Source organism: Polypterus senegalus, chromosome 14 (genome assembly GCF_016835505.1).
Source record: "Polypterus senegalus isolate Bchr_013 chromosome 14, ASM1683550v1, whole genome shotgun sequence".
NCBI lineage: Eukaryota > Metazoa > Chordata > Cladistia > Polypteriformes > Polypteridae > Polypterus > Polypterus senegalus.
The window spans coordinates 3,359,736-3,386,936 of NC_053167.1; the positions used below are offsets into that span (position 1 = coordinate 3,359,736).

At 38.6% G+C, this 27,201-nt stretch overlaps 1 protein-coding gene across 2 annotated transcripts in view; it reads left to right on the forward strand.

Annotated features, from left to right (window-relative positions):
- Positions 1–27,201, forward strand: part of hnf4a (hepatocyte nuclear factor 4, alpha) — a 63,981-nt gene that overhangs the window by 11,843 nt on the left and 24,937 nt on the right. For both annotated transcript variants that reach the window (XM_039735703.1, XM_039735704.1), the window contains exons 2-3: positions 6,944–7,118; positions 8,496–8,590. In XM_039735703.1, coding sequence (XP_039591637.1) covers positions 6,944–7,118; positions 8,496–8,590 — 270 coding nt within the window. The remainder of the gene's footprint in view (positions 1–6,943; positions 7,119–8,495; positions 8,591–27,201) is intronic.

A 27,201-nucleotide genomic window follows, 5' to 3' on the forward strand; every position in this document is an offset into this window, starting at 1 on the left:
GCCCACCACACAGAATATTTACTTGTCTTATGTATTTTCATTCAAAACTCATTATTAATTGCCCCAACTTGGCCTAATTTAGACCACATGTCTGATTACTCCACATAGCAAACAAATTCACTTACATGTCCTGTGGTAATCATAAGGCCACATACATTAAGATCTGGCTTGATTCAAAGGCAAAAAATATGCAAAAACCTGAAAGTGAAGAAAATGAACATGACAGGTGTACGTGTAAGTAACTCAATAAAATGAAAATATATTCAAGTGTTTTGTCTATGAAAAGAAGTTCTCCTAACACACGTGATGGAAAAAATGTTGGGGTTACTCTTTTTTAGAAGTAGGTACAACCAACTGACAAATGTTACATCCAGTTCACACTACAATGCTTAGTCGTACTTTTATTTTGAAACAAGTTATTCAAATTCTAGCTTCATGCTGTTCTGTGCCGCTGAGCACCTGCAATGCCTTTGGACTTTAAATCACGTGAGTAGTACTAGGGTGTTGTACTGTGTTAACCATTATGAATGTAGGGAAAAGCCAAGCAAAATGACACCTTTTATTGGCTAACTAAAAAGATTACAATATGCAAGCTTTCGAGGCAACTCAGGCCCTATCTTCAGGAAAGAAGTAATCAATCACGTGAGAAAAACTATTGTTCTCACTTAAACACATAGAAAATGATACTCATTGTTAGGTTGATTAACAATTGTCAAAAATTGTTAAACTGGTGTATGTCTGACTCTATGTTTTCTGCACATCTTTGCTTTTTGGGCTTAGGCAGCACAAAGGATGGAAATTTTCAAATTCATGGAGGAAACTTTTAAGAATGTGTAGGACATCTTTACAGCAGTTGTAAATTGTCCTTCTGGAGTATTTTTTTTTTCCACTGTTTTTTAAGCCGACAGTCTGTCTACACCATTGTGCAACCGGGTAAACTTACTTTTGTAAAACACATTGTGAAAGTTCTGTTCTGACCCCCCAGACTTGAGGCCATGACCTTGGTTACTATTAAATCAACTGTGTCAGGCATCAGTGTGCTTCTATGAAAGGGGCTGTTCAAAGTAAACTTTTTTTGGCAGTGAAAATAATGATAAAATAATAATAATACATTTTATTTATTTGTAAGGGCCTTTCTAAACACTCAAGGACACCGAACAACAGATAAAACACAGATTATAAACAAAGCTAAAATACAAAAATTAAAATCAGACAGAGCAATTGTAATCAAAGAGAAAAAGCAGTCTTAAACAAATGAGTTTTAAGTTTAGATTTTAAAAGTGAAAATGATTCAATATTTCTAAGCTCAGATGGTAGCGAGTTCCAGTGGTAAGATGGACGAAGGGGACAATCAAGTGGATGGAGGAAGAGGATGTAAGGGTATGGGAGGTAATGTCAACATGGAGGAGGTCAGATAGATATGGAGGGGCAAGGCTGTGGAGAGCCTTAAAAGTTAACAGAAGGATTTTGAATTGAATGCGGAACTTAACTGGAAGCCAATGAAGCTGCTGCCAAACGGGAGTGATATGGTGAATAGAGGGGGTCCTAGTAATGAGGCGGGCAGCTGAATTCTGGACCAGTCGAAGCTTATAAGGAGATTTGCAAGAAAGACCAAAGAAAAGGGAATTGCAATAATCCAAACGAGAAGTGACAAGGCTATGAACAAGGATAGCAGTTGTGTGGGGAGTGAGGGAGGAGTGAATATGATTAATATTACACAAGTGGAAATATGGAGATCGGGAGATGTTATTGATGTGGGACTGAAAGGATAAGGTAGTGTCAAGGGTGACACCCAGACTCTTAACCTGTGGGGAAGGGGAGACAGAGAAATTATGAATAACAAATGAAAAATTATCAGTTTTGGATAATGTTGATTTTGTAGATAGATAGATAGATAGATAGATAGATAGATAGATAGATAGATAGATAGATAGATAGATAGATAGATAGATACTTTATTAATCCCAAGGGGAAATTCACATAATCCAGCAGCAGTATACTGATACAAAAAAAAATATTAAATTAAAGAGTAATAAAAACGCATGTAAAAACAGGCAATAACTTTGAATAATGTTAGCATTTACTCCCCCGGGTGGAATTGAAGAGTCGCATAGTGTGGGGGAGGAACGATCTCCTCAGTCTGTCAGTGGAGCAGGACAGTGACAAAAGTCTGTCACTGAAGCTGCTCCTCTGCCTGGAGATGATCCTGTTCAGTGGATGCAGTGGATTCTTCATGATTGACAGGAGCCTGCTCAGTGCCCGTCGCTCTGCTACAGATGTCAAACTGTCCAGCTCTGTGTCTACAATAGAGCCTGCCTTCCTCACCAGTTTGTCCAGGCGTGAGACGTCCTTCATCTTTATGCTGCCTCCCCAGCACACCACCGCGTGGAAGAGGGCACTCGCCACAACCGTCTGGTAGAACATCTGCAGCATCTTATTGCAGATGTTGAAGGACGCCAACCTTCTAAGGAAGTATAGTCGGCTCTGACCTTTCTTACACAGAGCATCAGTATTGGCAGTCCAGTCCAATTTGTCATCCAGCTGCACTGCCAGGTATTTATAGGTCTGCACCCTCTGCACAGTCACCTCTGATGATCACGGGGTCCATGATGGGCCTGGGCCTCCTAAAATCCACCACCTGTTCCTGGGTCATGCTGGTGTTCAGGTGTAAGTGGTTTAAGTCGCACCATTTAACAAAGTCTTTGATTAGCTTCCTGTACCAATGAGGAGAACCTCAGTTTTGTCACTATTTAATTTAAGAAAATTTGACGAAAACCAGGATTTGATTTCTGGTATGCAATCAATAAGCAAGGAGGGTGGAAAGGAAACAGTAGGTTTGCTAGTGAGATAGAGCTGGGTGTCATCAGCATACCAGTGGAAGCTAATATTATATTTATGAAAGATATTTCCAAGGGGAAGGAGGTAAATAATGAAAAGGAGGGGCCCCAGGACAAAGCCCACTCAAAATAACAGCGGTGGGTTGGGATGTGAAAGTTTTAAGCTGAACAAACTGAGTGTGGCCTGAGAGGTCGGATCTGAGCCAGTCTAGTGGAGTGTGGGTAATGCCAATCGAAGATAATCTACTGAGAAGAGTCGTGTGACAAATAGTGTCAAGGGCTGCACTCAGATCAAGGAGGATGAGAATAGGAATTAAACCAGAATCAGCTGCCATAAGGAGGTCATTAGTAACTTTTATAAGTGCCATTTCTGTACTGTGGAGGGGACGAAAAGCAGACTGGAACTGTTCATACAGATTATTTTGAGATAGATGAGAATGAAGTTGAATAGCCACTATTTTTTCAAGAATTTTGGAAATGAAGGGTAGATTAGAAATAGTATGTAAATTACTGAAATTAGTCAGATCGGCACCAGTTTTTTTCAGTATTAGGGTTATTGCTGCAGTTTTAAAAGATAAAGGAATAGTACCAGTAGTGTGAGAAGAGTGGATTATAACAGAAATAAGAGGGACCAGAAAGGGGAGACAGGCTTTGACCAGAACTGTAGGGAGGGGGTCCAGTTGACAGGTGGATGGCTTAGACTTACAGACACGATCTGAGATTTCTGAGAAAGTAAGAAGCTGAAAAGAGGAAAATGAGTGAGTTGCTGGGTGAAATTCAAATGCAGTACTGGAGGAATCTGTTCAAAGAGACTTGGTTTTGGTATTGGTTTGTATAAAAAGGGATAATGTGCAAGATTTATTGTGGATTGTATGGCTGAATTAGGCAATGGATTTTAATTTTCACCATTGTTATTTATTGGATATTTAGGTGATGGGTATTCACTTCTCATTTAAACATTTTGCCTTCTCTGTGTTTCACTGGTCTAAAGCATTCTGTCTGCATGATAGAACAGGTCTTACATTATGCTTAGCATACGGTATATCCTACTACTGTTATTTATTTGTGCTCTGTGGAATGTGGGGCCCACAGTTTAATAAAAAGTACCTCACGGCCAGGTCGTCCATTCTCCAGTGTTTATAAATTTTGACTAAATATTTTCAAAAGGTGATTATCACTGCAGCCTCATGAATCCAATTTTCTGCGTTCCAACATCGCATCCACACCGTTATCCCAGAGGTTTTACACATTCTGCCTTTGCTTTTGTGAGTTTTTCTTCATAAAGACATGTGAGTTAGAGTTTAATGGAGGCACTGAACTGGCCCAATGTGATTGAATGTGAGTGTGTAAGAGTGTGTCCTGCTATGGAGTAGGTGATCTGTCTAGCATTACCTCCGGCTCTGTGCTCAGCACTACAGGGAAAAATTCTGGCCAACTGTAGCCCTAAATTGAACAAAGGTTCATGCTTTTTGCTGGATACTGCTGAGAAGCTCCAGTCTCCTGCATCCCTGAATTGGGTTAAGTGGGCTTGTGAATGATCTGCATGCAGCACACAAGTAATGCTCCCCAGACTCCTACATTGCTGCTAATAAATTATGAAATCATTTATGGGGGGTTGCAAGGGCAGCGGGATGTACACATTTCAGGAGAATTGCTCCTTCTCTTTCACATTTCATAGTTGATATTTATTAACAAGCTCACAGGGCTGTACACACACACACACACACACACACACACACACATATATATATATATATATATATATATATATATATATATATATATATATATATATATCCAACACCCATTCTTCTGATATGAAAATGTTGGAGATTTTTATTTTTTCTTTAGGGTAGTGATTTTTTTTTAGATTTAAAGCTAAGCTCACTGATGCTATAGATGATGTAAAATATAAAAAGACTTTAATAGTTCTTTGAAGTTCAAACTCAAAACTTTATGATCACACTTTATAAAGTACATCTACGATAGATAGATAGATAGATAGATAGATAGATAGATAGATAGATAGATAGATAGATAGATAGATAGATAGATAGATAGATAGAAAGAAAGTGTTCCCCCAATATGCCTGGCCTACTTCCTCCATGCCAGTGAACCTTTGCACAACTCACCACTTGACTCTGGACTTAATACTCCAAAGCAACTTACAAGCCCTTAAATCTTTTCTTGGAGTTGCTTTAGGTGTAGGAGTTGGGACAAACAGAATTGGACTAAGAACACCCAAGATTCTAAGCCTCAGAGCTCCCTGCATGTCCTCATCCATGTTTAAAGTGGTTGACTTTGTTCTGCTTGATCAATTCAATAAGATGATAGTTTGTCCTCAGCTACTACCTTGGAGTTGAAGGTTTCTTGTTCATCTTCTACTAACCAAATATCTTTCTGTCCTGGTGCTCCTTTAGAATTTCTGCTTTTACTGCCCCTTGGTTGTGCCCCTCAGTCTGAGTGTCTTTCTCTGTAATGAAGTGGAGTAAAAGTTTGACAAAAAGGAGCAAGTTTTCTGATTAATGATGTACCTGACAGTTGGCAGACACAGCAGCCACTCAAAGAGCAACAATTGACATCATGTGTTCTCTGCTTATGCAATTATGTTTATTCATATTGTCTTTTTAGCTGCTTTCATATGCAAATTTTAAACTTTTTCTTTCCATGTACCAAGAATTTGTAATGGCTTTTGTAGATAAAATAGGTGCAACAATCGAAAAGTGGCATATTTAAAGTAAAGTTTGGTTTTAATGAATGACATAAAGTAAAACTTGCTATGAATTAACATAAAGTGAAGTGTTGAAAGTAGTATATGTCAAGAACATGTTTAAAAGATAATTGCAAATTAAAAATTCATTTAAATGAATTTATGTTAATGGAAGCATAGTACTCTGGTGGGGGCTGCTCCCCGCGGTCGAAGTGATCATAAGGGGCTACGGACTAACCACATACTCCAATTAATGAAGACAAATTAAGAAAAACGTTAAGACAAAATGACTGATGTCTCACATCTGGGGCAGCCTAACCTTGCCAGTGTCCTGTTACTTGAGCTTAGACAGCAAATAATTCTCTCCAATTGGGGACCCACTTCTGAACAATATGCACTTATTTAATTATTTCTTCACTTATTTATTTCAGTGACATTGCATGCAACATGAAATACACAGTGAAATTAAAAGTGTCAAATTCATCCATCAAGGTTTAGAGGGTGGAATCTAATGAGAGCTATCTTATGATTGGTGAATCGTCACTGAAGAGCTGTGACTGTGGTCATCTACGGCAGATACAAGTTAAGGAAATGTTTCCAGAATTACTGCATGAAGCGGCTATGTTAATTTGAGATGTTCTGAATTCATCATTGGGAGTTTGCATCTGAAGTGCCTGCTGTAAATATGGCTCTAGGTTGTCAAAGATTCATGTCTACTCTACTGACGATTTACCAGTGAAAACACAATACTCTGTAGAGCCCACTATCTCAATTTTGACGGGTGATAATAAGAGTTTTTCATTTCATTATGCATTTCACATTGAATGCAGCACCTCTGAGCTAACTAAATGAAGTAATAAATAAATACATGAAAAAGTCAACCACATACATATTTCATGAAACATTTAACTGTTTATGCTCACATATCATTGTGTATGTATGTATTTATTTATTGTCATATTTTACATTTATTTATTTATTTATTACTCAAATGTTCAAGCCTCAGTGCCTCAGTCTCTATTTCTGCCAGAGTCATGTGACAGACCGATCCACCAATTGGGAAACATTGCATCTAAACTGTTCTGCCATAGCTTTGTGTTAGTGATGTGCCTAGGGGTACAGTAGTGTTTGTTGTAAAAAGGCACTGTAAAAAATAAATGTTTATGCACACTTGAAAAGTATAGTAAATAAAAGATGTTTTGGACTTCCGTTGAGCTTGTGCATTTTGGAGCAGCAGGCTTAAACACCTTAAAACACTTTTAGTTAAGTCACAGTAAACGATGAACTTCCTCAGGTCTTAGTGCCCATAATTCTACATTTTAACTAAATGTTTTATCCCTTGTTCAAAATAATATAAGATGAATTACACAAATTTTGTTCTTTTTTTTACTTCCAGATTCCTCACCCACCGAAAGTTCTAATATGAATACCTCCAGTCTCCTGGGCACAGGCTCTTTGTGCGCCATTTGTGGGGACCGCGCAACAGGAAAGCATTATGGTGCCTCCAGCTGTGACGGGTGCAAGGGCTTCTTTCGAAGGAGTGTAAGAAAAAACCACATGTACTCCTGCAGGTGAGCATAAGGGAGATCTTATACTGTCACTTAAAACTGAGGGCTGCACGGTGACAGGGTGGTCTCACAGTTACAGAGGTCTCAGTTCAAATCTTGCCAACATAAAAAAAACACCAAAGATGTGCATATCCTCAACTAAGATAAGGCGGTCACAAGGGAGGGTGGTTGGCATTGCCAACTTTATTGGTACTGAAATGTTCTATGGAGAAAACACTTATGTGCATAATGGTGTAATGTAGTGTTTCTTCATGTGGAAAATATGTAGCATGTATCATACTTAACAGACATACTGCACCACTAATGTAAAGAAGAGACAAAAATAAAATTGATTTTGCCAATATGGTATTGATTACATAATTTACACAACTGCAGAAAAGAACACAGGTAAACACAGAACGAGGCTTAAGAGAATAGAATTTCTTATTTTCCACCCAAAAACAAAGCTTTAAAAAACTGAGTTTTATGTTTCACGATTGCAAAATCATTTGAGAAATTAATTTTAGCGTCGGTTTCACAAACCTGTGTGTGAATGAATATTTGATGTTTCATTCCTAACTGGCTTAGCATTATTTCAATTAAGAAGAACTGATTAAAATGACACTCAACAATGTACCAGATCCTGCACATCAAACAAAAGCTTGTATGTTAAGTGAATTTTACAAGTATAATTAATGACTTTGCAGCTGCAAAAGCTTGCAAGTGGATTCTGTAGAACTTACTTGAGTTAGGTAGGGCCTGTTATTTATTATATTTGCTTTATATGAATTTGTTTGTTCATAATTGTTACAAAATATGCACTTAAAATAGTATTTTGCAATTTATTTATTTATTTTCTTTGGTCTTTTTGCAAGTATTTGCAATTTTTTTGTATTTGGCTTGAAATGGTACAAAATACACATTTAAAGTTATGTTAGTTACAATTTACTTAAATGGTTATGAGGCTAAAGTGCAGCCCATTAGGACAGTACTGTCCTGGGCCCTGACAAGTATAATGACACCCATGGGTGGGAGTGCTTTAGAATGGAATTGTGCCCAATCCAGCTTTGGTTATTGGAAAACCTGTGACCCTGAATTTGATTAGGAGAGTTTAAAATGAGAGGGATGGATCTGTGATTTAGTACTCTTATAGTTCTCCAGCCAGTGTATTATCATTTGCAAGTTACTTTGGACAAGAACGTTTTTTTTCAAAAATATATGCCATTTTAAATACACCAATATTTAATTAACTTGGAAAGTTACATTGTAACAGTTGGTGTCAAAAGAAGGGCATTTACAACACTCCTACCCAGATGCCAAATTAGGTCAAAATATATAAAAAATATTTTTAGAGTCCTTGAAACAGCAATGTAATTAAGGGATTTTTTCTCAATGTTTTAGGTTTAATCGACAATGTATTGTGGACAAAGACAAGAGAAACCAATGTCGGTATTGTCGACTAAAGAAATGCTTTCGGGCCGGAATGAAAAAAGAAGGTAAGCATCAGTGGTAACTTTTATGTCTTACTAGCATAACTGAAATCCCTGCCGTTCCCCGGGAGGAAAATAAAGTGTTTTTTTTTTTAATTGTTTGAGAAAAATATAATTAAATAAAATAAAAAAAAACACAACTTAAAATTAAAATAAATTAGCAAACAATGAAGACTCACTAATGTGCTTGTCTTGTATGTATGTTATCATCCAGTTGACACTCGGAACCGGCCAACTCTATTTAATTTCAAAAGCAACAGGGCGCCTGGTGCACAAACATAAAGAATGCTGGCAGTCACCTCCAGTTCGCCCTCTGGTGGTCTTTCTGAGTGTCAACTGGATGATAACATGCATACAAGACTGCAAGATCACCTCCCACCCTACCCAGAAGGGGGTGGGTTAGGGTTGATTTCACCCTACAGTATTTGTAGTCGACCAATGAGAAGCATGTGTACCAAGTTTGATGAAAATCGCTCTAGCCGTTCGGAAGTGATGCTGGAACATCATGCATACATACACACACATACTGTACATTGACTTTTATATACAGTATATATATCTATATATATATATATATAGAGAGAGAGAGAGAGAGATTCTTTCCCTTTGATATATAAGAGTAAATACTGTCCACTGGAGTATGTGCGGATGTTGTACAGCATCACTTATACTTCATTTCAAGTTGCTTGAATAAATTCAGTTAAATAAAACAATATTTGTAATGTTTCTGTCTATAAGAAGTTCCTCACTCCCCAGCTGAAGTATCTTTGTATTAGTCTTCATATTCTTGCTACTTAATTTGGTAGACTTTGAAATGAGATGTGTGGAGACAAAGCTAGAACATGAAGTGGACAAACCAATACATAATTCTCAAATCATACATTTCATTGTGAAACTGCTGGTATCGCCAATATTGCCTACTGTGTTTCTATGTGCTCACTTTCAAGAAACATTCACTAATTCATTTTCTATACTTGCCTATTCCAATACAGAGTGGTAACAGGGCAAAAACATGAGGATCATTCGTTGCAATTGTCTACAAGGCCTGTAAAGTTTATGCAGCCTTTGAATTTTACTAACTTAGATGCAGTATCGCCCTGCGGTGGGCTGGCGCCCTGCCCGGGGTTTGTTTCCTGCCTTGTGCTCTGTGTCAGCTGAGATTGGCTCCAGCGGACCCCCGTGACCCTGTGGTTGGGATATAGTGGGTTGGATAATGGATGGATGGATGGATAGATGCAGTATGCTTACCAAAATCATTTATGGGGAACATTTCCCTATTGGAAATCACTCTCTTACTTTCAATTCATTTCTTGAATTTGTTTTTAATCTATCTTAGTCGCTCAATGCAGAGAATCAGCCTTCACCAGATACCAGGACAAACATTGGACACTTTTATGAACACAGTTACATTAACTCATACAAAGCCAAATTACAGTTGCCAAGCATGGTCGGACGTCTGCATAGGCTGACCTGGGTTGCATTACAGTGCCCTGTAGGATACAAGGGTCCTGAAATTACCCAAGTTGCATGAAAAAATATTTGTTCTTTGTTTTTCAAAGTAATATTCCTTCCACTAGGCTGGATAATCCAGTCCTCTTAATTGCAGACTGTTATTCCCAAGTAAATACATCTCCAGTGAAGTGCAGTGGAAAGCAGCTATCCAACAGCACTTGCAGCAGCAGAGCGAGTCAAAAATGGGCTTTGGGAATGGAAGGTGTGTGCAAAAGGAATTGATTTGTGATGCTATAATAATGACAGTTGTTCAGTAATGACCAGAGACATCTTTACAAGTTCTTGTTCTAGTCAAATTGAAACATACAAAGCTGATGATTTTGCATGAACTTTAAACTCTGACACCATTTCTGAATTTGCTTGGTGGAATGAGAACTCTGGGCAACTTTCAGCATTGCTGTGTATTGATCTGTAAGGTGACAGGCAGATGTTTCAGGTACAGATGATCCCTAACAGAATTTTAGGCTGTTCATGTTAGGTGTAAATGAGTGCATTTTCATGCTGTGAAGGACAGCCGGGTCCCATGCCCAGCAGGGATGCCCCTGCTGCTTATGTTCCAGGGGAGCCACCATGGGCAGTCCAGTACCTCCCCCAGGACGCTTGGTGGCAGCCTCCCTGGCCGACGGCGATTCCCCAACCACCCGCAGGGCTCCATGGGAGATGGAGTCCTCCACAGCCTGGTTGGGGGCTCGAATGACTGCTAGGGGGAGCTGCATGGACTCAGCAGCCTGGCTGGATGATTCTTTAGCCCCTCCCGGAGGTGCAAACAGAACCAGGTGGTCAAGCACCTGGAACTCTTCCGGGTAGGTTATAAAAAGGGCCAGCCACCACCACTCAAGGAGCCAGAGTCGGGAGGAGGAGGACTAAGCTTGAGGAGGAGTGGTGGAACAGGAGAAAGAGAGTGTTTTGGTGGTATTTGTGCTTTGGGACTGTGTTGGGCTGTGTGGCACAGGGAAGACGTGTCCCAAAGCTGAAGAGAAAAATAAAACTTTGTTATCACTTTGTACGTGCCTCTGCGTCAGTCTGTGCCGGATCGGGCGCTATATAGCGCCTTATTACAATGCACACATGTAATCAGGTTAAGGCAGAAACCTGGTTCCTGAATAATCCACATTTAAATACGTTCTCCTTTGGCAAAACCCTCTGACGTCATGAAACTGCACAAAAAAAAAGTTAAATGTCATCATCAGCCACTGTGAATCTGAAAATCAGCATAACACCTGTGATGATTTTTTTGATTTATATGTTTAGTCATGTTTAGGAAATATGTTTAGTCAAATTACTGGACTGCATGTGGCAAACTCTTTTTTACTTGGCTATGTGATTGAGCCCTGCAAAGGACCAGTATGTGTGCTTCTTGCCTAATACTTAGTGATGTTGGAATAACAACAAAGCAAGTATTTTTATTTCAGTAAGATATACGTTAGGTTAGTCATTACTTTAGAAAGTGATCGCACCATGTAACGGATGCTGCTGTTAGTGTGTTACCCTACTGCTGTTAGTACTGTGATGCTGAGTTTAGCACTGTACGTTCAACTCATCAACATAAATTTAGCGATTTCTGAAACATTGAGACAGATTTTTTCAGCCAAGTGAAGGAATAAAACGATCACCTGAACATTTGCCTCAGGAAATGTATTTTGTGGATGCTTCTACCCATGTCTGTTGAAAGTGTGTGGAAAGCAAATACATGCCCAGGCTTACTGAGTGCTACGGATGTGCACAGACTATAAAATCCTTAACAGTAACCCGGTTATGGGTTTACTTGGCCACATAATCAGATTGTTCATAGTGAAATCTACCTCTGATAATCAGATTTCTCAGAGGCCAATAACCCGATTTCTGAGGTTTTACATGGCATTTTGGAAATTAGGTTTCTGTGACTAATTAGGTTATTGAAGTTCAGATAAATGCTGTAATTGTGACTGAGCCCAATGCTTGCTCTGATAAGCTCCAACTTCCCTACAACCCTCCTCTGGATAAGTGGGTTAGGAAAATGGATAGATGGACATGTATAACCATCCCTAAAGAAAAAAATTCAAAATACTCCAAGTGTGAAAAAAGTTGTCTAATTTGCTGAACATACACAAATGTTACACTATATGTATATTTTCTAACTTGCTTTCTTTAATATTTCACCATTTATACAGCTGTTTTCTTCCTTAATTGTTTGCAAACAGTGACAATCAACAAAAACTGAACCAGACACAGGTACTAATGTATGCTGAAGAAGAGTATTGACCTGTGTACTTATTAACTTATTTAAGCTGCTTAGCGTAAACTCACTTATTCATTAATTTTCCCAATCTTCTTATTTCAAAATAGGTCTGGGACTGCTGGAGTGCATCCCTACAGAACTGGGCACAAGTTAAAAAACACCAGCCCATTGTGAGATTTGCTCATTCACGCTAGGCCACGATAAGGTTTCCAAATAATAAACCACCCACTTCTTTGGGGTATTGGAAGAACTTGGATCCCATAGAATAAACTAATGTACATATACATAGGATATTGTTCAATCCCTACATTGACAGTGTTCAGGTAAACCCACCCTTTAAAATGACCCATGTCCCCAAGGCACTTTCTTACACTGCCAGAGTTGTTTTTGCTAATGACCAAAACCTGTCACCTACAGCCCTGAAGAAATGATACTTAAGCGGGCCCTCTCTCAATCACAAAGTATGTACTGTGGTCTCTGCCCTCCAGTATCTATCTAAATCTGTCAGTTTGTCTGGGGGTCTTCCAGAGGATCCTCTTCTGCAGAGATGCCTTTCAGTCTCTGCTATAGGAGTCGACAGTGTGTCTTCATATAGTCCCTAATTGTCTCTTGTCTTGTCTGGTGCCACATTAATTTCACTAATACCATGGTAATGCTCTTTATTCTTTACACACTGTCGTCATTAGTCAAAGGTTAGAATCCCACTAAAAGCCCTTGAATGAACTAAATGGACCCTCCAGCCTATCATTTATCTAGTTTTTTCCATCCATTCTCTGCATTAAATATATCAGCTTAATTTTCCCACTTTGCTACTAAAAAACATATTATATCAATAACATTTGTATGAAATTTAAGCTTTGATATCCAAGATATCATGATGTCGATATATTGGAAAACAGTTAACTGGAAGAAAATAATTAAGAAAATTAAACATGGCTAACATTTCTCAAATTTAACCTCCCACAGTCCCCTGCTCATTACATCTACATATTCAGCAAAATGATTTTCCTATAGGTCTACCATTTTCATGACCCTCCTTCTTCAAAAATATTTCCAGTTCTTCAAAATGTGCAATTCAGATTAGTAGACAGGCTATACCTGATCCCTAGAAGACCATTCGCTATGGGGCTGGCCTCAGATCCCTCCCTTCATATGTTTAGGTAATGTTGCTACCTTTATGCCTTCTAACTTTTTTTATGGATCTACCTCTATCATTTCAGATATTTTTGTTGCTACACTTTACACCCCTCTGTCTCAATTATGTGAAACAAAAGTCATTTACCCTTGGTGCTGTCAAATCAGTTCTGGCCACCTGTTGTAAACCACTAGACTCTCTTTTTCTTAATGCGTGGATGGCGTCTTTGTTCAATCTGACCCAAATAGAGCTCTTTTAGCAGCTAGGATTAATGGGTCACATGGGACCAACGTTATCAGGTGGTACAGCACCAACTATGAGGTTATCCTTGTTGGTAACTGAACCTGTATTCCATGGGACATGGGGTCTCCTGGGCCAGCAGAACCTCTTTTTTTCTTTAGTCAAATCAGGCATCTTGATCTTCAACAACAAGTGTGTGTACACCTCGAAGGAACAGGGTCAGGTTGAAGGTGGAGAAGCATCACAGGGTTTTTTATTTTATTTTTCCTTTTTATATAACACATATTTTTTTGTTTGATTGGGATAATTGTGTATTTTATGGCTGTATCTGATTGATTCTCAATAAACACTTGACCACAAAAAACTTTTCTCAAAGTTAAACTTATCGATTCATAACCAGGAGAGAAACATATCTCCCATCAAAGCCTTTAACAAGTAGCTTCTCTAGTAAAGTACTTCTGATTTAAACCATCCCATTACTTTTTATTATTGTATACTTGCCCATATTTAGTGTCATCAAGAAAATTGAAGTTTAGATTAGATAATCTGTCATAATCTTGCCAAGGACAAATGCATTCCAATTTAAGAACATTCCAGTTTTAGATATGAGTCAGCATTTTCTCTGACAGAGTAGGCAGGAGGCAATGGAATTAGCTCACCGCAATAACATCATCTTGAGACTATGGTTACTTATTTCTCAATACAGGGTTAGAGAGCCACAATGTCTGATTTTTTTTTGTTTGAAGCCAATCTAAATCTGTTCCTTCAGATCATGTATCTGTTTAACTACCTGTATGGCATGTTTCCTGGCTTTGTAACAACAGTGGAAAAGATAGAGAAGGTGCCGAATAATGAGCCTTTTGCTCAATGGATCTATGCTAGTGATACGAGTTAATATCTAAGTGGGTAACTAAATATTCAACATAAATTTATCCTTTTGCAAACCTTCCAACATTGAAAAGGGCCTGTGGGGCATTGGAGGCTATCAGCACTTAAACATGGGAAGATTTGTCTTTATACTTCTTTCTTTGTGCAAGCAACTGCTTTCTGGGATTGGGGGGATCATTCTCAACATGTCTGGTCTAAATGGGTTTGGTTATCTAGATTGTTAAAGCTGTGTGTAATGATGAAGACTTTTTCACATATATTTTTAGGGTTTTTTTTTGTAATTCTGCTTTGGAGGTTTTTGGGCCTTTTTAATATGTTTTTTAAAAAGTTTCATTTTTGTTCACATCTCGTTCCTTGTTTTTAAGCAACACGCTAGGTTGCATCATGTATGATTGCCGCATCACTTACGTTATTGGAAGTAACGATATAAATAAGGCCACAGTTCCATGGCAATTTATCTCTATGTTGGATACAATCCTTAAACTTTTATTAGCAATAGTTTGCTTCAAAACAAGTAGGCCCTAGTGGCAGGTTTTGTGTCAGTAGTTTGGAATCCTTTCTGTCTTGCCTTTGTGTTTGAATCTTTTGTCTACTTTGGGTCGCACTGTCATCCATATTCATGGCTCATGTAATTCATCCCCTGGTTATTATTCTCGTTCCTCACAATAATCGTTGTACTCAGTGCTTGTTGTACACTGTAGGCCACCAGACAACATCCCCTACCTCATATTCTCTCTCTCTTGTAAGTTTAATAGCCATTTTCTAGATTTGCCCAGGCTGTCCAGTTGCCTCTCCAGTTTTGATGGCTTTAAAACAGAAGGTTCTATGGTGGGATGCCCTTCCTGATGACAACCTCCTTTAGTTGCCTTTTACAATATGCAGAAGGAATGATAAGATTATTCTAACCACTGTACATACTGTATAGTTTTATTTATTATGATTAATTTTAACTTCAAAGTAAATTTACTAGAAAAACAAAGGGGCGTTGAATGAAGCTGTGCCCCCCCATAACCCAACTATATAGTTCATTATAGAAAAACTCACTTAAGCTGATCATTAGAAGCCAAAATAAATAGATGCAAAAATAATAACAAGAAAGAAAATAAAGGCTGCCCTTTTATTTGCTTCTGCACACGTAGCCCTATAAATGACCTACACCAAGCAAGCAGAACATCTGGACATTAAAACTATAGAATGCACTGTAGCAGGTGCTCAAGAAAGGAATTTTCTGGAGGGAATCAGGTTAAGGATCATAAGACTGATGGATTTGCACGCTAAATTTTCAAATTTGCATTTTTGGACTTATTACACAGAAATGTAAAGGAACTACAGGCTCCATACATCTGTGATGTTTCAGGTAGAAGTCTCTTATTTTTGAAATGGTCCCAAAAAAGTCCTTGGAGCAGACCTCAAGATGTGGCACCTGAACAAGCTGAGTGTGGAATTCAGGTTACTTTTGGATGTACTGTTGTCAGAAGTTACAAGAAACATAAATGGAGACCAGAGGACCTGGTGACCTGGCCAAACGACTAATCAAGCATACAGATGTGCAGCTAATGATCATGTATGTCTGTTCTGTAACCACAAGGGGGCACCAGAGAACCCCAAACCACAGACCCAGTAACACAGCACACACTGAATAAAATAACTAATATTTATTCCACAAAAGCACCTTTACACAATCTTCTCACCAGTTATTAGCCACAATACACAATGAATACTCTATATAAATCAATTTGTCCTCCTTCTCCACTAGTTGAGTGCAGCCTCCCGTCCTCCCAGCTCTGGCTCAACTGAGCCCTTTTATGTTTGACCCGGCAATGCTTCTGGTAGCACGTCATGTCTTGCGGGAAGTGCTTCCAGGTCATTGAAACACCACAACAGCACCCTCTAATGATATCCAGGGACCCTGACAAGTCTGCACTTCCGGACTCCAACTCCAAGCATCCCAACTAGGTTACTATGTGAGGAACACTGCCACCTATTGTATGGGGGTTTGAACTGCTCCTAATTCTTGGCTATTACTGGTCCATCCATTAACTTACACCAGCTGAGTAGAGTTATTTATCCACCAGCCAATTTGTGTGTGTTGTCGTGCTGGTCTCTCGTCGGGGTAGGGGATTCCTCTCTTTTCTGGCCAGGATGCCAGTTCTCCCGCTAAAGCAGTTAAAGTGTTTTGACATGCATAGTCCATTGCTTTGTGCCAAACCAACAGATGATTCTTTATTTTGCCTCAATCTCCAGTTGGTTCAGTTGTGTTTCATATGGAAAACCTTTACACAAGCAAGAGCATAAGAATAAATGCCACATGGGCATGTCATGGACTTCTTCCATTGTTAAAAAACTGTTTTTTTCAGGAAAAATCATCATGGAGGATCCACACCAGCTGTGTTTGTGCACCACCGCATTTGCAATAATTACATGGTTTGTTTACCAAACACACCTCTGTGAACGGAATACTAATTATCTGATAATCAGAAGAGTATTTGAAAATTATGCACTACATTGCATGTTACAGAAAGAACCTGTTTCTACCAGATGAGTCTACAGAAGGTGGCAAGCTCTGGTGTGGGCATGTATTTGTAATTATTCTTTTCCTCTTTCATCATTTTTTATGAATTAATTAAATTAGAGGACTGCAGAGTGGTGCCATTGTTAAGGCTACAGAGTTATGTGTTTAAATTGCATTTTGAACATTTATTTGTATGTTCTAGCCTTGTCTGTGCGGACTTTTTTTGAGGTTTTCCTTTACACTTGAGGATTAGCTTAATTGGCATCTCTAAACTTTAAGAATAATATAGGATTTTAAATTCAATAATGTTATCTGTTAATGAAAAATGTATTTTGAAACTTTTCAGACAAGGAAGACAGAGTTTTCAAGGTAAGGTAGGAATACTCACTAATCATGGCAGCAGAGAAATAAGAATTTCACTGTACTCGGTACGCATGGCAATTATTACCCTATAAAGTATAAACAATAAAGTGCTTCAATTTTATTTAGACACTAGACATATCAAGTGATTTTCTTTTGTATGTATGATGTTCATTCGTTATCCATTAGTCATAATATCTATCTATCATAACATAATGTCTATTTAGTTTATCTGAAATCACACATCCACAATCTGATGGACTTTTTATTTTGGTTAGCAATGTTCATCTTGGACTACTTGATTAACATTTACTAATATCATGATGTTATTCTCTCCTGGCTGAAGAGCAATTGTATCAATAGGACTCCCCACCTGCACACATCACTCATGCGGTGTAAGATTAGGGGGTTTGATCACAGAGGGCACTGCTGTTCATGTTTCGCTACTTCTGAACGTATTTTGATCAACTGGATGAGCCCTAGCAAATTGTTTTTTACCCAATAATTTATCTTATATATAAACGTCTACGTGTGGAAGTGTGTATGTCCGATAGGCCCAGAAGTGACAGGTAGAGACGGGGTAAGGGCTTCACCACCGAGGAAACAGAAGACTCGCTTAGTCGCTAATAACATAAGCGAGGTGAGCATGTCAACAAAACAAAAACCTCAGAAGAAAGACACAGTTGCTTAACCACTAACATCGGCAAAATGGTATCCCTTTTACTTTTCCTCCCACCCCTAATGCAAAGTGATGCGAGCACGTCGGCAAAACGAATCCTCACCTTACCCTTACCTTACATGTCTACATTACAATTTTTTTTCTGATGATTTCAGTACTTTCTAGGAACCTGAGCTTTTTACAGCATGGGCTTACACAGCTAGTAATGTATAATTTTTTATCGTTTTCTAGACTTTCAGATTTTGTGCATTCGTTCTTAATTAATTCACTAATTACTCTATAGAGATAATTTTATTTCTTAGACACAGCTGCAAATGATAACATATTCTGATATACTGTACTGCTACTCTTAACTAGAGAGAGCAGTAACAAATAGATGACTTACCTCTTTCCTAATTTCTGAATAAGTCAGCCTTAATATTAACTATAGAGCAAAGCTCTACAATCTAAATACTAGAAAAGAATGGTCACTTACATGTAATAGAGACACTGGACGTGATGAAAAGTAAAGCCAGGAGAATATGTCACTTGAAAGGGACAGGGCCATACAAGGTGAGCATGGGAGCAGTGTTGACCGGAACAGACCATTCAGCCCAGTATAGCTGACTTTTGCAAAACATCAAACAGTCAAGCTGTGAAAGCCCCCAAAAGACTACTTCTCTACCTTGTAACTTTTTCTTTTCTTCAATATGTGTAAAATTATTTGTATGAAGAAATTCTTTCAAATATTGTATGAAATGTAACCCTTAACCAGCCTCTGTTCTATCATTTTCTCTGTTTAAAGTAACAGATTGAATACATTTTACAAATTTCAGCCTGAAAAAAGAGATGGAAAAAAGGAAAGAGATTAGCTTAAAACAATAAAACATGCAAAATAAACACTGAAAAAATACAAATGTATAAAGTCTTCTTCTGTATGACCCAAGTATATGTTTTTATTGTTTTTTTTTATTGCAATATTGAATATGAAAAAATCTCATCTAAATCTAAATATGTGTGCAGTTTCCAAACTCTGCCCTGCAAGTTAAAGGTTACTTGCCCTTTCTAACTAGGCATGCATGTTGTAAACCTTGAGAGACATTTAAGAGACATTATACATGTGACTAAAGCCTTAATGACATTTAAGAGATTACCAAAATTTCACAAAATGACCATCGATACCAACAAAACAGGATATTTAAAAATCAGGAAAATGAACTGTAGTATCAGTTTCTGACATAGAGCTTCAAGATATGCATGCACCATCCTGAGACTGCAGTGAGCGGAAACTTACACGCCCTGCGGTGGGCTGGCACTCTGCCTAGGGTTTGTTTCCTGCCTTGCGCTGTGTGTTGGCTGGGATTGGCTCCAGCAGACCCCTGTGACCCTGTAGTTAGAATATAGCGGGTTGGATAATAGATGGATGGATATTTCTTACAATTACTAAAGGCAATTTATAAATTAGGCAGTTGGTATGTACTGTATATAAGTCTTATTGTTCATATTTAACAGTCATCTTTTGTGTTATTATTTTGTAATGTGAAAAAAACATTCTCTGATATGAAAATGCTATTCTGATCAAAGTGCAATCTGAGGTAATTGCCTCATCATCTCACCCCATGCGTCAGACCATAACTACACAGCATTATAGATGAAGCTTCAAAAGTGTATTGTATACCTTAAGAACACATTTCCTTGATTTGCTTCAAAACATAGTGCCTTGTAATCCAGTATCCTATTAGCCTTCTTAATGGCTACTACAGTTAGGTCCATAAACATTTGTACAGAGACAACTTTTTTCTAATTTTTGTTCTGTTCATTACCACAATGAATTTTAAATGAAACAAATGAGATGCAGTTGAAGTGCAGACTTTCAGCTTTAATTCAGTGGGTTGAACAAAAAGATTGCATAAAAATGTGAGGCAGCTAAAGCATTTTTTTAACACAATTCCTTCATTTCAGGGGCTCAAAAGTAATTGGACAAATTAAATAACTGGAAATAAAATGTTCATTTCTAATACTTGGTTGAAAACCCTTTGCTGGCAATGACAGCCTGAAATCTTGAACTCCTGGACATCACCAGATGCTGGGTTTCCTCCTTTTTAATGCTCTGCCAGGCCTTTACTGCAGCGGCTTTCAGTTGCTGTTTGTTTGTGGGCCTTTCTGTCGAAGTTTAGTCTTCAACAAGTGAAATGCATGCTCAGTTGGGTTAAGATCAGGTGACTGGCTTGGCCATTCAAGAATTTTCCACTTCTTTGCTTTAATAAACTCCTGGGTTGCTTTGGCTGTATGTTTTGGGTCATTGTCCATCTTTATCATGAAATGCTGCCCAATCAATTTGCATTTAGCTGGATTTGAGCAGACAGTATGTCTCTGAACACCTCAGAATTCATTCGGCTGCTTCTGTCCTGTGTCACATCATCAATAAACACGAGTGTCCCAGTGCCACTGGCAGCCATGCACCCCCAAGCCATCACACTGCATCCACCGTGTTTTACAGATGATGTGGTATGCTTTGGATAATGAGCTGTTCCACGCCTTCTCCATACTTTTTTCTTGCCATCATTCTGGTAGAGGTTGATCTTGGTTTCATCTGTCCAAAGAATGTTTTTCCAGAACTGTGCTGGCTTTTTTAGATGTTCTTTAGCAAAGTCCAATCTAGCCTTTCTATTCTTGAGGCTTATGAGTGGCTTGCACCTTGCAGTGCACCCTCTGTATTTACTTTCATGCAGTCTTCTTTATGGTAGACTTGGATATCGATACGCTGACCCCCTGGAGAGTGTTGTTCACTTGGTTGGCTGTTGTGAAGGGGTTTCTCTTCTCCATGGCAATGATTCTGCGATCATCCACCATTGTTGTCTTCTGTGGACGTCCAGGTCTTTTTGCGTTGCTGAGTTCATCAGTGCTTGCTTTCTTTCTCAGGATGTACCAAACTGTAGATTTTGCCACTCGTAATATTGTAGCAATTTCTTGGATGGGTTATTTCTGTTTTCGCAGCTTAAGGATGGCTTCTTTCACCTGCATGGAGAGCTCCTTTGACCGCATGTTGTCTGTTCACAGCAAAATCTTCCACATGCAAGCACCACACCTCAAATCAACTCCAGGCCTTTTATCTGCTTAATTGATAAGACATAACGACGGACTTGAACACACCTGCCCATGAAATAGCCTTTGAGTCAATTGTCCAATTACTTTTGAGCCCATGAAATGAAGGGATTGTGTTAAAAAAATGCTTTAGTTGCCTCACATTTTTATGCAATCATGTTGTTCAACCCACTGAATTAAAGCTGAAAGTCTGCACTTCAACTGCATCTGAGTTGTTTCATTTAAAATTCATTGTGGTAATGTATAGAACCAAAATTAGAAAAAAGTTGTCTCTGTCCAAATATTTATGGACCTAACTGTATACACTGTCTAGATGTGGACAGAGAATAGTCCACTAGCACGTCTTATGTCCTTATCATAAGGCATACTTTCAACTTTTAAATACCCCATTGGTTGTTCAAAACTAACATTTTAACATCCTATGTGTAATAACATACCTTTATTTACAATTAATTTCATCTGCTATAAGATTATTCAAGTCTTTTTGAACTTAAAGGACTTGATGTTTCAATCTCTGGCAGAGCAGCACTCTTCTTGGCATTAATAATCAGATTGGAGTATGAGGGCAGAATTGGCACATCATTGGGGTCATCAGGTGAGCATCATCCTTCCTTGATGTTTCTTTGACAAGCCCGTGACATATTCCATGTTTCACAAATGGAATTCAATTCTCCCTGAAGAATGCAGAACCACAGGAATGCACAGACATTTGTGAGGTGCACAGGAACACCTGGTGATACTAGAGATTATGAAAGATAATAGAAAGAGGGTAAAACGATTGAAAACTGATTGCATTTTTTCATTTTCTGATTATGATGCAGTTTAAAGGGCATTGCATTATCATTGTTTCTCAAACTGGACACTGTTCCTGATCACTCTATTCTTTTTGTCTACATCATGAAGCATTGCTGCCAAAGTAATGAAAAAGTGGCTGTGAATATATACTTATAGCTCTCTGCTGCACTTAGTGGGTGGAACTGATATTTTCAAGACACACGATGACAGCAAGGACAGCGCAGTGGGTAGCTGTTATGATGTTGTTTCCTATTTGGTATTTTCCTGACCTTTTTGTATATATCTCTTCTCACCCATTTAGGGTTTTTTGCTTATGGAGATTGTTTTTTTGTGTAGCTTTATTATGCTACAATTATTGGGAATTCTGCATTATTTATTTATTAGTGTCTTTTATTATTATCCATGGGCACTGCCATTTCTTATTTTGTTTCCCTAAAATTGCATGTTTAGTGGGTCAAAGGAATATAAGGTTGTCCTAGATATCCATTTCTTATCCAAGATTGCAGATAGTAATAAATCTTTAGCGCTTCCATTCTTTAGGTTTTGCTTTCCTGGTGTAAAACATGAGGAAAGACAGAAAAAGAGCTGGGGATCCACCCTGTATATTATAGACAATTTTAAGCAAAAAAATTATTAGCTCTAGAGAACTGTCCGGGTAAGCGTCCAAATAGGACAGGATAGGAAGAGAAGGTGCTATGCTTTTATAGTTGCAGGGGAGGAAGAAGCGGGTCGGTAAGGTTCAAGCTGGAAGTGAGGTCAGAAGGAGGTGTGGCTAGGAAGGGAGTGCAGGAACTGGAGGAGCTTTATGTTCAGATGATCTGCAGAAGAGGGAGAAGAAAGTTTAGTGCTCTTTGTCAATCCCTGCTTTCATTTTCTGCCCCCAGTTAAGACCTTAGCATGCCACCTAAGCACACGTGTGTGACACGGGCTAATAAAGTAATCTTCTAGACGTTTCGACTTTTATTTGTAGTTCATGTGTTTTTGACAAATTATTGTCCTCTCGGTTCTGATCTTTCATGACTCAAGTTTCACTGTCAGCAAGAACCGTCCTCTAATTAGGAAATTAGTTGGAAGGAAAACCTACAGCCACTGTGGCCCTCCAGGACCGTGATTGAGGACCCCTGCTTTAGCCTGTCAAAAATGATGACTTTTTTGGTACTCAATGACGACTGACTTATTTAAATTTCCTAGATCTGTCCTCTTGAAGTTGTGTGCTGAATTGTAGCCAACATGTAGAAATCACTCAGCCCCTGTTCCATTATAGATTGTAACAACTGTAAAGTATTTGGCAATGGGAGATTTTCATTGTGAACAGGTTGATTGATCAGGAATCTGGCATTTATCTCTGATCCATGTCATGCCATCTGTATGGATGGTACAATTAAGATGCTACCCAGATACATGTAATATCCTTACCATCAGGTTGAGCAAGCCAAGTTCAAAAGGCAATCTGAGGCTATTGCTAGTTTTCCTAATATAATTGGTGCAATTGACTGTACACCTGTTGGAAAAACGGCATCGTCACAGAATGAATTTGCTTTCTTAAACTGAATGTACTTTCATTTAATTTATATACAACTAATATGTGATGCTCAAATGTGTCTGACTAAAGATTTTACACGTCTCAAACCACGTTTACTTTATTTTATCAAATAGTAGTGTGGAAAAAACTTTTCAGAGTCATGTTTCTTGGTAAGTAAGTCTGATTGATAGGATTGCAATTAAGTTTGGTACATTACAAGCAACCTGCAAAATCTTTCATTCAGGTGACAGTGAGTACACCACAAGAGAGGAGATATAAGGCGCTCCTGTACACAATTGAATAAAGAACAAATCATTGGTTCATTAAAAGTTAAGTGGCGGTGTTTGGACTTAACGAATGGCACAATACTGTAAGGCCCTGAAAAATGTGCTGCATTGTGCTGGCTGGTGCTGTACCATACAACACAGTGCAGAAGATCAATGAAATGGCAATATACAGACGTTTGGATGTTGTATATTAAATTAACCTGTAATTGGATTATATTGCAACATTGACATTTACTTGGAAAAATGACAGTATTTTATTTTTTTATAACTTCAAAAAGAATGTTCTTAATATTTCACAGTTCTGCACCTACAATCTTCAATAATTCACACTCTGCACTGGCAGTGGTCTGGGCACTACAGGATGGTATAATGCTTCTGTTCTTTCCACACAGCTGCTCCAACTCTTGTTTTTTTCTTTTCTTTGTAATTCCTGCAGAGAGACCAGCATGATCCAGAGTAGCACCTCAAGTTCACTTCACTTAAGTTTCATTTTCTGCCTTTTTTCCTCCATTCTTCCATGGTCTGTAGTAAAGAGTTCGTACAGAAACATAGGTACATTTACATGGTAATATTTCATGTATATTCAAAAAAGGCATCTTTATGCCTTATGGTTACTGACATGCAGTGAATGGGAGTAGCAAAATGCGTGTGCCCATAGGCATAAAAACTATTTGAGATTTATAAAGGAATCTGGTGTGGTTCTTATGCTTTCATGGCTTCATTCTGTATTAAGCCATCTTAAAATTGTGTACCAAGGTCGTTCAACCTTTTTCTTGTGGGGACACTAAGGAGGCAAACTTTTTCCTTCTCTTTATGTAGGTTGAGTTTGCCCTGGAAATTTTGTGAACAAAATGGGCATGGCTTACAGGGGTTTGCTTCCCCTTTCTAACAGTCTTTATTGTGCCATTCAAGAGCTTTTATGATTGAAGGGGCAGAAGAGAAAGTAATGCTGGCAACTGGGATTTTTTAGAGAGAGAAAACATCCTATAGTTTCACTGCTGCTCTGTGGAAAGAAGCTTTGTGGGCAGCATCTAGTCCATGGGGTACTAGTGGATTAGCTCTGTTTAATGCTATAATCAAAAAATAACATCAGACACTGAAATTCTACACTTGTAGTTGATGTGCTGTAAGTGACAGTAAATGTTATGTCAGCATCACAAGGAAATCAATCTCTTTCCTTCAAATCATCAAATTGTTGGTACTGTGTCTCTTTGGAGAATCCTTGGGTACTGCTAGTTTGACTTTGTTTCACGGAGTTCAGAATGAGGCACATTTACCTACATTGTGAGGGAGCGTCAGTTACGGCACTATGGTCATGTGGCGCGATTCCCCAAGGGTGATCCGGCTCACAGGATCCTCATTATTGAGGAACCAAGTGGCTGGACCAGGCCAAGGGGATGCCTGCATAACACCTGGCTGGGGCAGATGGGTGGGACTGGACTGCGTGTCTGCCTGTGGGGTTGCCAACCAGGATCCCGAGCTGACTTTACAAATCAGAAATGTATGTACGAGGTCCGACACAAAAATAACCAGACTGGGGTTGGGGCTTTCCTGGAAAACAGTCTGGAGGTCAGCTGGACGTGAATCATAGAACTATAACCCCTCTTACACGCCCTCTCAAACCGCCGACCGGCTAGGTATATCCTGTGAATAGCCCAGCCAGTATTTGCACAACAATCGCTACACGATTTGCCACGATAATGTCACGTGAAAAAATCAAACAGTGAGACATACAAGACAATGCTCCCGCGCACAATGCTTTTTCCGTAAAGCAGTTTTTGACTGACAAAAACATTCCTGTCCTCGATCATCCTCCCTATTCTCCCAGTTTAGCTCCCTGTGATTTTTACTTGTTCCCTAAAATCAAAAGTGACCTGAAGAAACACATTATTATTCTTCAATGGATGAAGTGAAGCTTGTTGATGAGCCTCAAGCAAGAAGACTTCCAGCACTGTTTCAATCAATGGCAGATACGTGTGGAACGGTGTAGAGATCAGGAGGGAGAGTATATAGAAGGTGACAATGTTTAGAATGCTGTAATTCATCAATAAATATTTCTTTTTTTACCAATCCAGTTATTTTTGTGTCTCACCTCATATGCTGTGATTTGCTAAAGTAACCCTGAATCAGCTGTTAAAGTGACAGAAAAAATAAATACTTTGAAGGAAACAAGTGAACTTTAAAGGCAGCATCACTTCACGTATTTACATAAATATAAGACATTTAGCTACATACCCACCCACCCATTCATTCATTCATTCATCTACTATTGTAACCCTCTTTCTAACCATTCATCTGCATTCCTACCCTGTTTAATTTAATACAAACCTGCCTATGGCATGAACTAACTCTAACTCTCACCAGGTATGAACTAACTCTACTAGTTCATTGTAGGTAAGTAAAAGAAAAACAAGTACAAGTTATTATCTGCCAATGTGAAATACATTGACCTAGAACATTTGCCATTTTGTGAAAACCTGAAGTTTTGCAATGAAAATTCCAAAATATGATGAAATGCATAACTAGGCCTCAAAGAGAGTTGTATTATAATGCTGTAAGTACCTTTGCGTGTCTCAGTGTACTACCTGGGGAACTGGACTTCAATACTGTTATAAGATAGAAAATGTTTTATTGTAAGTGATTACAAGTCACCTCCTGATAAGCGGAGATTAAAGCGAACAGAAAAGCACAGAGAGAAGGAGTCATACTGATATGGATACCTACACTGCCTTGGAAGGCATGCCAAAATCTGTTAATGTTAAATAGAAACTACTTTGGGGTATATGGCCTACTTCTGCTGAGCAAACATTTCTAAAGCATCACTGTGTGATTAAACAGTGCATCTTTGCTGATAAAAACGCTCTAACCTTGGAAGGCAGTTTTCGGGGTTAGAGTAACTGTTTTTGTTCTGAGGGGCTGGCGTGGCCATCTTTTTTTCTTAAATGTGAAGTGCTTGTTTGTTTTTGCCTCTTTAAACACTTTTAATGCAGACAGTATTCTGGAATTATGTGCTTGTGTGTGTGTTCATGTGTGTTTTGTGCTTTAAATGATTTTTAGGCTAATGAATTTGCAAAGTATCTCAATATATAAATGCAGTTATAGAAGCCTTTTTTTTATAACCGCAATTCAAACATTCGCCTAATATATTGTAAAGTGTCATGTTATTCTCTAATCCTGACCAGTGTTGTTGTATGGGCTGGAGCCAATTCCTGCCAGCATAGGGCACAAGACAGGAACAAATCCTGGACAGGGCACCATTCCATCACAGGGTAAATACACACATACCACTACACACAAAACACACACACAGTAGTGCCAATTCAGCATCACCAGTTCACCTCATCTGCATGTACAGTGGGAGGATCCAAAGGAAACTCACACAGGC